At 42.4% G+C, this 12738-nt stretch overlaps 1 protein-coding gene across 3 annotated transcripts in view; it reads left to right on the top strand.

Annotated features, from left to right (window-relative positions):
• Window positions 1-12738, top strand: part of adamtsl5 (ADAMTS like 5) — a 77036-nt gene that overhangs the window by 50452 nt on the left and 13846 nt on the right. For 2 of the 3 annotated variants that reach the window (XM_087136626.1, XM_022251760.2), the window contains one exon: window positions 4467-4566. In XM_087136626.1, the coding sequence (XP_086992752.1) occupies window positions 4486-4566 (81 nt within the window). In that variant the 5' untranslated portion in view covers window positions 4467-4485. Of the gene's footprint in view, window positions 1-3929; window positions 4324-4466; window positions 4567-12738 lie in introns of those variants that run through there. The other variant, XM_087136627.1, reaches the window with a different exon arrangement.

Here is a 12738-nt window from a genome sequence, read left to right as displayed (position 1 = left end):
GGCGTGAGTGGTCAGTAATTCAAAATATCCTGCTGAAGTTGCTCATTTTTTGTGTGGGGTGTCATTTTAGGAAAAATGTGGAATACGATCCCTTCATTGATTCTGCTCTCACAACCTGTGTGTCATATACCCACTATCCAGGTTTTCTATTAAAACATAAACTCTGGCTTGTTCGATTCGTCATGTTTACTTCCCATCAGATACATCTTTTGCACATAACGATGACAGGAGGTCACGGCTTATTAATTAAGTTAAGCAGCTTTTACTAATGCATTGGATACCGAAATACCTCAATGACAGGCATACACACGTCCTTGATAATAACCACGTCTGTGGGGGAAATGTGTTGTTTTCAACAGTAGAAATTGTGAGGGCGAAAGCAGTAAGTAAGCGATACATCATTTTGGTGAAGAATACGGAGAAATCTACGTTGATATAATTCTGCCAAGCACTGCTTCAAAAGCGCTGAAGACTTTGCATTAATTCTGTCCTGTCGTGACCGCTGCAGTACTCTGTGAGGGCCATCTGAGCGGTTATCTGATATAAACAAACTTCCGAAATCTATTAGCAAATGACTGGACCCCATGGATCTTCGGTTGTAGAAGTATTTTCTTCTGCAGAGGGAATGGGGGCTCAGATCATTCCGAGCCTGTAACATAATTCAATTATTTCCGGGACTAACATGACTAATTTTTAGTTGTGCATTATCTCTGTGTAAATCTTAGGGCGTTGCTTTCAACACGAAGGTCCCTCTTGCCCCTAAACGACAGACGTCTTTATGACAAATGATGAATCGCAGTCCAATAAATCGGACAATGAAATTTCCGCTTTTCCCGCATCTCGTGAAAAACCATCAGTAGGCCTATTTATGCCCGAGGCCCCTGGAATTTGTTAAAAACCATAAGAACGGTCGAATGCACGGATTTAAGCAGAGATAGACATTCCTTAATTTGTTGCTGATAAACTGCTCAGGCAAATATTTTAGCGCCAGAAACAATAACCTTATGTTTGTTCTTAGATTCCGTCCAAGGTGACCGTGAAGTCTAGTGTATATCCCACAATTAGATCGGTAATTGGTTAGTTCCATTGGATGACAACTTAATAACACCTGTGAGTCTTTAATGCCTGTTGTATCCCGTCACTCACAGTGATAACAAACTGTCAATCACGTCACAATAATTAGTTGAGAAACTCTTGATAAGTCAGTAATTAGGAGGTAGGTCTCTACCCAATGTCATCCCATAATATGGGATTTAACAGTCTTTGCGAAAAGAGCAACAAAAGGACAAACAGCTAATCCGCAAGAGGTGCGCAATTAGTGGAGGGATCGACACAGACGTTCCAGCGGATGCATTCATGGGCCTTCCGAGTACGTACCTTGATAATCTCATTGGTCACTTACCGGATTTCCAAATTGCTAATAATCAATAAGTAGGTATCAAAGTATCACACCCACGGCAATGTGGTATATCATAAGCTCTCTTTAATTTATATCCTTTCTTCTTAAAGTTTTAGGCAAAATCTTGTTTCTTCTGAAGTTGGGGCTTCAGTTCTAACAAGCACGGTGATTTTTATATTTTAGTGTGTCACATCATGATCTGATTGGAGTGTGCACTGGGTACTGTAACTTTATAGGGACAGTCGTATATATGAACGTACACCCAACTGATACTTCATTCGGGCCCAGACAACTCTGACCAACTCTTGAGAAGAGTTTGCCCAAGAATGTGCCATGCAGACGGTTGGCATTTTGATCAATGTCGTAACTTCAACTTCTTGAGCATCAACTGCCGCTTTTTGATGGTGTCTTTCATGTTTATTTTATTTGCTCTGGTGACTATTTCATACAACCAAACACTCCCTAACTCAGGGGAACTCTGAAAGGTAATTACATACCGTCTGCATCCCTGTAAGCAAAGTTTCCTGATCGATGAGATAATGGGGACTCTTGATCTCCAGATAACCATCTAGACGCTCCACGATGTTAGCAAATGTTATTTTTGCTGTGCACCATTATACGGAACTTAAATTCCTGGACTGTTAGCCTGCGATAAATAGTCTGCGTCTAACGCTGAAACAGTTTCAATTAGCCTGATTTAATTTGATTTAACAAGTGTATCCAACTGACAGAAATGAGCTTTCGGAATGAACGTGTAAATATGCCAATTTGAGGGCAAGGGCAAAAGACCCCAGGGCAGGTCACAGGGGGTGCACAAATTTTCATGATTAGTAATGTTGACATACTAAATTGCACTAATATCCTTTCTGTCAAATCAATAACGCGTGCTGAGCGATGCAACGGAACCATGGAGTTAGTACCGTATCGATTTTATTGACAGGCCAAGGAATGCAGCACCTTCATGTGACATTAAATATTGATGGTGTTTATTCTACTCGCCATTGAGCCCCATCGACCAATCATTAGCCCTGAATGAATCCTTACGTCACGCGCACTCCAGAAAGTATCCAATACAGATTAAAGAGATCGATAAGTAATGTATCATCCTGGCGATTTACTATCGACTCTCATTAGTTATGACAAAATTACTATTAATGAGAGTCATTAAAATTTCACGAGAGGAAACACTCTGTGTCAGTGTTACTGTGTTATGGCGTATTTGGGGAACACCTTTAAGACGATGCATACTAATGCTATGCGTTTGTGTGAACGCAAGCGCGTACATTGTTAGAATTTTTTTCTGTACATTTACATAGAATGTTATATCAACTGTTATTACAAAATTATATCATGTTAATGAACAGAGGCTCATTTTGTACATGGACAGATTTTTATTTGTGGATTTACGAAGACGTTGCTTTCTGACTAAAACAATTATATCTGCGGAAACAACGTAGACGAGGTTGAAGGAGGCTGCTTACAAGGTTGAGGTTGGCTACCTACGCTTTTCGTTGGTAATGACATTGACATGTTTGGTTTTTATGTCATGTGTTTAATGTGTTATTTAATGTGTCCTCACCTGATCGATGCAGTATGATTACAGTTGCTACTCACTAGACTGATCTATAATGGCACGCAGCTTGCTTATAATATATGTGCATCGCTTTTTTCTTTCGAATTTAGTCACAGCTGGCAGAATGGCAGGTTAAAAACATATTTGTTTTGACAGTTCTCGTTTTGGGCACACAAGATGACTCGGAATAAAATTCTCCACAAAAAACATTACCTGTTACTCGCAATAACAGGAAACATGAGAAAAATGGCGAAATCGGCTTTATGAAAGTGGTTTTGTGCACCAAAGTCAATATGCAAATTTATGCTAATTCATGTTGCAGAGGAAAATTGTACATTTACAAAGCCTTTAGCGGGGTTCTGTTGTAACAAAAAAATCGCTGTACAGTCACAAAGTGCGTCCGTTACAAAGATTCTCTAATTACTTAATTACTGAAAAAGCATTGAAGCTCAACCCAATTTTTAACAGTGTATAGAAATAAATCCATTTTCAAGTTTGAAGTTCACACCACTTTTGGTAAATAGACGAATGTGTGGACCACTGTATACAGAGAAAACATTCAATGTAAGATTTTGTTATGATTTTCATGCCACATAAAACTAACGACAATACCCGTCAGGACCCGCTGACGACATTCACACAGTAGAATAGTAATACCGCAGAGATATGAACTTTTCACTTCGCAAAGATATAGCCACAGTTCTTTTTTTCTCGTTTCCTGAAACACATTATGCTCCTGCATTCGAATTCCCTCTTGTTGACCTGAACCGCCGATCACTTATTACGGTCTGTCCGTCCGTGAGTGGCTGCGCCGCACTTTTGTCACGCTGCGCGGGGCGTTTTGTTGAGTCACGGATGAGTAGATAGAATGATATAGTGGCAACAGTGTTCAACTTGCCGCACGGCAGCCGGCCAACTGCTAGACAGGATAGGAGGAGAGAACTCACAGGCCACCAACTGTCTGACTAATCACATGCGCGCTGACGTTGCGCCGCTCCAAGTACACATCACCACTTCGTGCCGCCCCCAACACAGATGTAAATTTGCTGCTGGAATGTACACATGCCAGACGGCGGACCTGTAAAGACATCGGTAGCTTTCCAACCAGAAGTATTCCCAGAAACTTTATATTCCTTGTTATCACTGGAGACAGTGACACTGCTCATATCAACAGTTAGCTGCAAACAGCGACCGCGGAGAACTTGGCGCATCCGAAGTCAAACGATAACCTCGTGGCGCTTCAACCTGCGCGTGGCTTCACCGGGACAGGGGCTATACCTGTCAGTGAAGACGTGTACTCTGGCCTATTCCCTGTGGAGTAACTGATGAAATCTTACCACTGAGTTGGGAGGTAACAGCGATAAGACAGTTCTAAGACGCACAGCATCTGCGGAAGAAGACCGGTGTTAGTTAACCAGTGGTGGAACTTGACTCACTTTATTTACGGTGACTTCAAGTCTCTCTCTCTGTGTCTCTTTTTATCAAACTTTGCAGAGCGGAGACTAATTTCAAAATGAGGCAAGGAATATTTCGTATGTTGCTTCTCGTCACAGCTGCCTGTTTGGTGTATTCTGCCACGGCATCAGCCAAAAGGGTGAGTTTTAATTTCTTGGTATTTCGTTAATATTGCATTTCGTATAGTCTGATACCTCTAGAACGAGAGGCATCTTCTCGAAGTACGATACTCCAGTCTCGTCGGTTGGATTATGCGTGCTGGTTCTCGTTAATCTGCTACAAGTGTTTGAAGACACTTCGATTCATTTGTAGTGTGTTTGGTACATTCATCCGTCAGTCTGAACGACATTTTGTTGAGGCATGGTTGTGACATTGTGAACCTTGCTCTATGGTGTAAGAAATGATTCAGTCTAGGGGTTAAACGACAAAATGTTTGTTACCCTCTCACTTGAGGCAACAACCATTATCCTACACTTGTCTTCACCGGGGGCCATTTGTTAATTTCAGCGTTCCTTCGTGTACCTTGTAAGGGATCTGTTGAAGTGTACAACTCCGTGGCAAAAGTAATATATTTTATCGCTCCAATACATGGACGATGACAGAAACCCAATGTGTCAACACTCACCATGAATTATGTGCCACAGGGGATTTGCGGACATATTCCAGCTTCAGAACCTCATCAATAATTTTTGCTGGGCTTGTAGATTTATTGCTTTTATTTCGGTGACGTTTGAGTACGCATGTCACTGCCAAGTGTATACTTTCCGTTTTGGGGTGTTTTGTGCCCCACAAGAAAAAAAGAGGCTGGGACAAATAAAAATGACAGATGGAAGGAACCCAAAGCCGGGCACGTCTATGGGTTCAACGAGTTGAACTTTTCGGGGCAGTACCGAGAACCGTTACAACAATACGTTGGGTTGAGCAAAATACTGGTGCCACCCGTTCGCGGTCAAAATGATGCTTTTAAGGGGGTGACACTACACTTTAAAGGGTTAGCGGGGTTCAAAATACTTGCTATTTGGAGGGGTCTTGGTTCACTGTCTGATGAATTGAGGTGTTACAAATGGAGAATGCGCACCAAACTGCTCCTTTGCTAATTTTGCAAGTTAAACAAAACGGAAAGGGAACATTTGGTTACGGTTGAGTATTTTTCACTCTCGTGCAAAACTGATTCCAACTGTTGCGCTCACTCTCTACGGAGACACAGCAGACTTCCAATCATGCCCCAAACTGCTATAGAAGGAAAAACAAACCAACCGAGAATGAGAATAACGACTACATCCTTAACAACCGAGGGGCTAACCGTGGCAAAACGGGGATACCCCCTTCAAGGGAGAGACGCCATATGTAAGCCTGCGGCACCTTGAATCAATTCGCGGGTCCGTGGCGCTGGGATTACCGCTGCAAATTGGTCGAAATGGCGGGCTTTCCGCTGCTGTACATTGGCATGTTTCCTTGAGGTTACCCAAATAATGTGGCACCTTGAGGAAAGCTAGCTGTGGGAAAATGACTTCGCTGACTAATTGGATTTGCCAAATTAAAATACCCTCCTAGAGACAAACGTGGGCCGCGTCGTCGGGGATTCTCCGTAAACAAAAGAACAATCTTTAAGAACCTTTTTGGGTTCCTGATATCTTTTCCTTAATTCTTTCTCAGGCGTTTCAGATTGTTTTCTTTGTTTGACTTGAAGGAATATTCTCATTTATTTACCGAACACCATGTTTTAACCCCCCCCTAAATCCTTTGAGTACTACCTTTTTCCGAATTTCTATTTTTTTATTTGGTTTAATTCATTTTTTGCCTTTTTTTTTAATTGTCTCATATTTGCTTTTTCAAGAGAAGCATTTTATCATTTTCTATTCTTTTAATAGTTTCGCCTATTTACGATAGTCTGCCAGATTTAATGATTTTGGGGGATCCGTGCAAGGAGTCTTAGAAAACTTTTATTTTCCAACCCCAAAAATATATTTAAAGTAAATGGTAAAAAAGAAAGGAATGTGAGACCATTTGAAATATCCCATAGTTTCAGCAGTTTCTTAGTATCTGTCAACCATCACGTTTACACACAATGCCCGTTGACAAGGCAGCGATGTAGGCCATACAAAAGTCACACAAACAAGTACATGTATACCCAAATGCGGAGCACTTTTCGACAAGTACTTTTCGTCGTTTCGGGGTAGTAATCAGGTTTACGTAATTCTAATCTCATACTGGTACCCATGTTACTGCTTGGCTGCCAGAAACATTTCTATTTTTGTTTCTTGTGTGAAGTGATGTAATCGTTTTGCTTGTAAGCAAACATCGTTTCACAAAGAATTATTGTCAAAAGTTGCTCTATATACGCCTACTTGATTAAAAATTGAAAACAGAACTTTGACCTTTTCCCATGCATTATAGAATCGAGTATCTATTCAGACAGTGCTGCGGTAATATCTTATCCAAGACAGACTCTATAAAACATGTTGGACCCTCCCGATGACATTCGGCTTCCGTTTTGTACAATCTTCTTGCCATCCTCTTCCTGCTTTCATTTAAGCATGGAAACGGCATTCCTGGGTAAGTCATTCAAAAGGATATGCCAGCAGATTACTGTCAGAGACTGCGCAGCTTCAAAGTTGAGGGGACAATTGTTTAGCATCGCTGCAAAAATGAAAATTCCAGCTAAAAGTTCAAGCGACGCATTGGAAGCGCTGCGAAGACTGCGCAGAACAGGACAAAAAAACTGCTGCACATTTTCAAGAAGGGTGGGCATCTTGTGACTTGGAGAACAGCCACTCAGCGAGATAGTATGCTCTGCCGTTGGGTGGTATTAGGGTGAGAGCACTCACAGCCGGGGAGATACCTCCCGACACTCCGGCAGACAAAGGGAAGATCCAAAGGCTTGAGCAATCCATGAAGGAAAGATAAAGCCGACAATTCCGGCTGTGAAAAGAAGACAGAAGCCGTGCCTGCAAACACAGGGATATAATTGCAACAATTGTACCTGTCCCTTGCTCACGCCTCCGGTCCACCCCCAGTCCACTGCTTCTTTCTTTGACAATGAAAAGGCGATCATTAAATTCTTTTCTACATGTTCTGCGGCACTTTCTTCTCTTTTTTATGCCACAAGCTCATTTCGGGCTATGCGACTTTGTGGCCACAGCAGATCATCGCTGAATGACTGAAAAATAATACACAGAACCTTTCACCTCTCGCTCGGCGCTACAAAACAACCGTACAAGGTCTACCTTAATATGGCAACAAGAAAAGTTTTGATAGCGCCTGTACGTATTGTCGGGGCACCGCAGGGAGTCCCTCAGCTTCGCTGCGTGTAGCAGAGAGCTCCAGCCCTTCTATTCCGTTTGGGGGCCGTTCGCAACGACACCCTGAACAAAAAAAAAAATCAGTGTGGGTCTGCCTTCCATTTCCAACACCTATCACTTTTGTAATTTTTTCTGCTCTACTACGGGTTCAACCTTGTCACCTCCCCACTTTGGGCTATTGGGAAATCCTCAACAAAAACACTTTCACGTATTCATGGCCTGAGTCTTAACTGTATACCCCCACTGCCCACACCTTCAACCACCAACCAACCGCGGTGTTCACACGCCAGGATTTACACATGCCTACTTGGCCAGCCCATTGTACGGAAGCCCACAAGTCTACAAATGCTTTCGCCAAGAGCTTTTGCTCTTGCCACCCACACGAGAAGCCCCGAGTTTTTGTTTCTCCTCTGGCGTACGTGTATGTGGCCCTTCACGCCGATTCCCTAGGAACGGTTACATTTTGCATCGATCCCCCGTTGACGGAGAAATACTTACTGGGTTGACTCGGGGGCACGTCAAAAGTGGGAGTCTGAGACGAGGCCAAAACCTCGTTATATTGCTGGGGAAAAAAAATTGGAAGCACGCGTTCTCTGTTCAAGTTTTGCTATTTTGACCTACTCAGGGGTTGCGCAACACCCTGGCTGATCGGTCAAAGAAGTGTTTTCTATTATTGTCTGTGTTTGTCCAGCCCCGTTGAACGCGAGTGAAATGTGCCTCGGGCGCGCAAAGGTGTGATTCGGCAGACTGGGTTGAGCCAATGCTAAAGAACTTGTTCCCCCACCCCACCAACCCACCCCAAAAAAACACGACAACAAGCGACAGAAGCACGAAATCAAACGACTCGGTTTAGCATTCTCGGGACAAGGTACATAACTGTTAGAAACGCTATCCATAGAAAACTATATCACATTGTTATCAATTTTCTAAATGCTTATCAGAGTTTGGTTGAATCTCTGATGTCAGTCTCCTTAATGTACCTAACAACTACAGGTATTTTCAAGATGTGTTTTTGCGTTTGGGAGATGTTAATTATATATAATTATATATAAGCAGGAGGTCGTGGGTTCGAGTCCCACCCGAGTAAGCTTGTGAGGTTTTTTCACAAGCTCTCGGACAAGCACTGAGCATACAGTGCTCATTAATATACGTTGGGTAAGGGCAAAACCGTTATATATAACTACAGGTATGTGTGCACTGGTGTTGGGCTGAAATTTCAACCGAGGGCGCTATGCGATTATTTCGTGAATGTAAAATATGTTTGGCGGTAAGCGTTGAACTGTGATGATATGCCTCCATGTGCTGCGGACTACATCATGATTATTAAGCAGGAAATAAACAAAGTAGACAAGATTCCATCTATAAATTAATGTCGCGATTTTGCACATAAAAATCTTTCAAAATGCACCCGTACGTCAACCATCACGAATATTTCTGCGGAGACTGGCCTTGTAAATGTTATCCTGGAAGTTTGTCACCAAAAAGATATTTTTGCCCATTTGAAGAGATGCATTTAATGTCTTGAGCCATGAACTGATTAAACACAACTTCATATAGAAACCCTTCACCTCAAACGGTTGATTGTCGTTTTACCTTGACATAAATCTAAATTCTATATTCTCAATAGTTAAACGGGAATGAATAGAGGGGATATTAGTGGGGGTGTTCTAATAAATTTGCACCTGTCCTTGCCAGTGCATTCAAAGTAGAGCTTTCATATATATTGGTTGGTTTTAAATTTTCCACTCTATCAAAATTTAAACTGTTGCTTGCATCTCGATTTAGATAAATTACAGATAATCTTTTGGGATTAAATACGGATAATTGTTTAAATGTCTCTTATGATATCTATTTTTTAATTCTAAGAGTTCTGTGAGGGGTCATAAAGAGACATGTAGCTGACTTGACCTGAAATTTATCACTCGCAAAAATTAATTCTCAGGGGCTACTTGGCTGGAGATGATGGAAATTGGACATATCCTGTTGAATTGATGTGCGATTGTAACTCGCCTCCTCTCCGAATACTCGTCAGTTTGTGTGTCTTGGTTCTTGGGCACAGTACAATTCGATGACTGTGTATAGCTAACTGTATACATGCAAACTATAGGCGTGATCGTCGTTTCACCGAAGGTGACATTTTGAGAACGGGCACCTCTCTCATCTCGTAACTTACAACCGGAACACACCCGTAAAAGACTCAATCAGGCTATGCACTACGTATACTCTACACATCAAATTAAACTTGAAGTCAGCTTCTTCCATAGCAAAACAGATTAAAACCTTGTCTTCCTTCCACTTTTAAAACAATTTAGACCCGTTGTTTTCCAAATACAAACTGACCAAAACAACATTCTCTCTCCTGCAGAACAGTCCTCTCTTTGATTGTCTCCATGAACATTGGCAAGTGTCTCTCTCTATTAATCTATGATAGTACAATTTATGGCTGTTTTGGCAGAGTGGCTATAACCAATCCCGAAGCGATATTGAATGCCATGGATCCCATCCATCAGCAGTCGTGATCTCCCCTACCATCGCGCTCACTCCCTCAAGACACTTTATAGGTCATCAGATAAGTCATCAATATACTGCCGTTACCTACCGGTACTTACCTACAGTGAAGGGGTTCTTAATTGGGTCAACCGTTCCCAAATCTACTTCCATTTACGTGAACTTTAAAGGCTACACCATGTTTAGATTTGAAGTGTGTTTTATAACGAATGAGATACGAGTTCGAGGTTGTTCCTTCATAAATTTACCACAGCCCGACTTCTTTAGTGTTAGACTTTAAACGTATAAGCTGTCTAAAACATCAGGTTCTAAAAATGCAGGGTTTTAAGAATGAAAATTGAAACGACGACAAAGTACGAAGCTGTGCTGTTTCAGTGCAACACGTGAACACCGTGTCATCACGTACATATGTATATTAGCCATGTCCCCAATAGGGGACAATGTCATTTTCCAAGCCATTGTATATGTCGTTTCGTGAATTCATTACGCTTCCCCATTTGTCACGTTTTCCACGCCATCCTATTGACCACTTCCTATTATACCCCCAACCTCCTCCGCCTCCTCCGACTGGGTATCATCACTTATTCAAGATTTAAGGAAAAACGGTTGTCTTCATCGTGCTCAGGGCCATCCCGCCGACAGTCCAACTGGAGACGTTTGCTATTTATTATCCAAGACGACCACTCTGTTCAACCATAGAGTAGCTCTGTGGTTCAACAAAAGCCTGTGGCTTTTCAATGCTCCCTGTCAACCAGTTGAGACCAAATCACTTATCCTTTTTGCCAAAATCGTCCCCGAGTTGTACTGACCCACTCCTTTCCCTGTGGGGTGGGGGTAATCTTAATCCTATGCTCTGAAGGTGATAAATTACTTGATTGGCGCAAAGTATGTTTCGCATGTGGAGTGTGCTTAGGGCGAATTGTGGGGACAATACAGGACACGGCTGTTCGGGTCCTCAACATATTTTTGTCGCAGAGGACAAGGAGTTCTGATGGCCATTCACACGGCTGTCCTCGATTTTTCTGGATATCGTTCTTCACGTATTATCAACGTGGTGCTTAACGATTGATGTCTCTACTGCATAGAACGCTGCGCTGTACCATTCGGAGCCAGAGCCGCGCACATGCACATCCAGCCGGTCCGGTATACACCCCGGCCGTCTCTCCCGCTGTGAAGCTGTACTACATACAACCCAGTGCGGGCCCAGTATGAACAAGACTTGCTGATGTCGGCAACTGGCTTTGAAGTTTTACAAAGAAGTGGCATCTAAAGAAAAATCAATGCCAAACAAGGATCAACAATGCGGACGAGTCAACACTCCTGTTCACGAAATCTCACAACACTATACTCACAGTAATGGCACTATCTCTTCCCAACAACAGTAACCATCGAAATAAATTAGGCGCAATGACCAACCAGAAAGAGACGAAACAATTGCAAGGGTCGTCAAGGCAAATTTTGTCCAGAACAGTTTTTTTACACCTCCTCCCACAATGGGACGGTGAATGTGCCCTCAAATGCACCGACCTTTGCAGCTCATCATACAAAGAGTATCAATGATTTTATTTTAGTTTGCATGAAGTTCTCATCATTTCACGGTATTTTGGAAAGATTTTGCTTGGGAAAAGAGGGAGTTACGCCCCAGTAGTCGCAGCGTGGAGCTATTAAAAACTGCCTCAGACTATAAATAAATTTAATGTCGTGGTTTATTACATCTGGCGAAGAATCGGCACAAAAGGCCAAAGCAAACGTGCAAACAAATCGCAAAGAAGCCTTTGGACGTAAACGCTCAAAGCTTGGGGACTTGCAAAACCGCAAGTCAATCTGTCTTGATATCACAGTGTGGTCAGTAAGATTTTGTCACGTCCTGTTTGCATGGATGTATATTACAGACAGATTCATAACTAACAGGAACAAACAAGCGCAGGTTTTTTCTCTGCTAATCTATTTTGCTCAACGCTAGAATGCTATAAACAAACGTTCAGCAACATCATTTTGGTCGAAGTGGTTTGAAATCACTTCAGTTATTGGCCAGTGGCCAACTTTGTAGCAGGCTGTCTCCAAAATTGAGAGCATTTGATGATTGTAGTAACGTTGGCTGAAATGTCACTTTTGGAAAGTAATGCCATTAAGATCCTAATAATATTTGATTGAATCAAGGCGGTCTGGAGAATGCCATTGCCCATCACTTTGAGTTTGTCATTTACTCACAAAGTGCAGGGCAGGTGCGTCCAATTGACTAACCTAGACCGTGGATGGAGTTTGTGCTTGAAAAGATCGAGTGGGTTCTTGCATGATGCGAAAAGGTAACGACATCTGGGCTAAAATAAAAAGGCCTACTTCCACTGGATAATCGGTCACGGTGCAGTCGTCTAGCCGGCGGTATGGGACGCCCTCAACTGTTGACTGATGTTATCAGTCACCATTTAAACTCCTTTGGCCTTATTTACTTCTCTCACGACCAGTCCCCGACTGTGATTCGTAGACAGGCCTATTTAGAG

The sequence above is a fragment of the Acanthaster planci genome, linkage group LG05 (assembly GCF_054643075.1).
Source record: "Acanthaster planci isolate LZ-2023a linkage group LG05, COTS_SCS, whole genome shotgun sequence".
NCBI lineage: Eukaryota > Metazoa > Echinodermata > Asteroidea > Valvatida > Acanthasteridae > Acanthaster > Acanthaster planci.
Note: the sequence above shows the minus strand (reverse complement) of the source record. Positions and strands in the feature narration are given on the sequence as shown.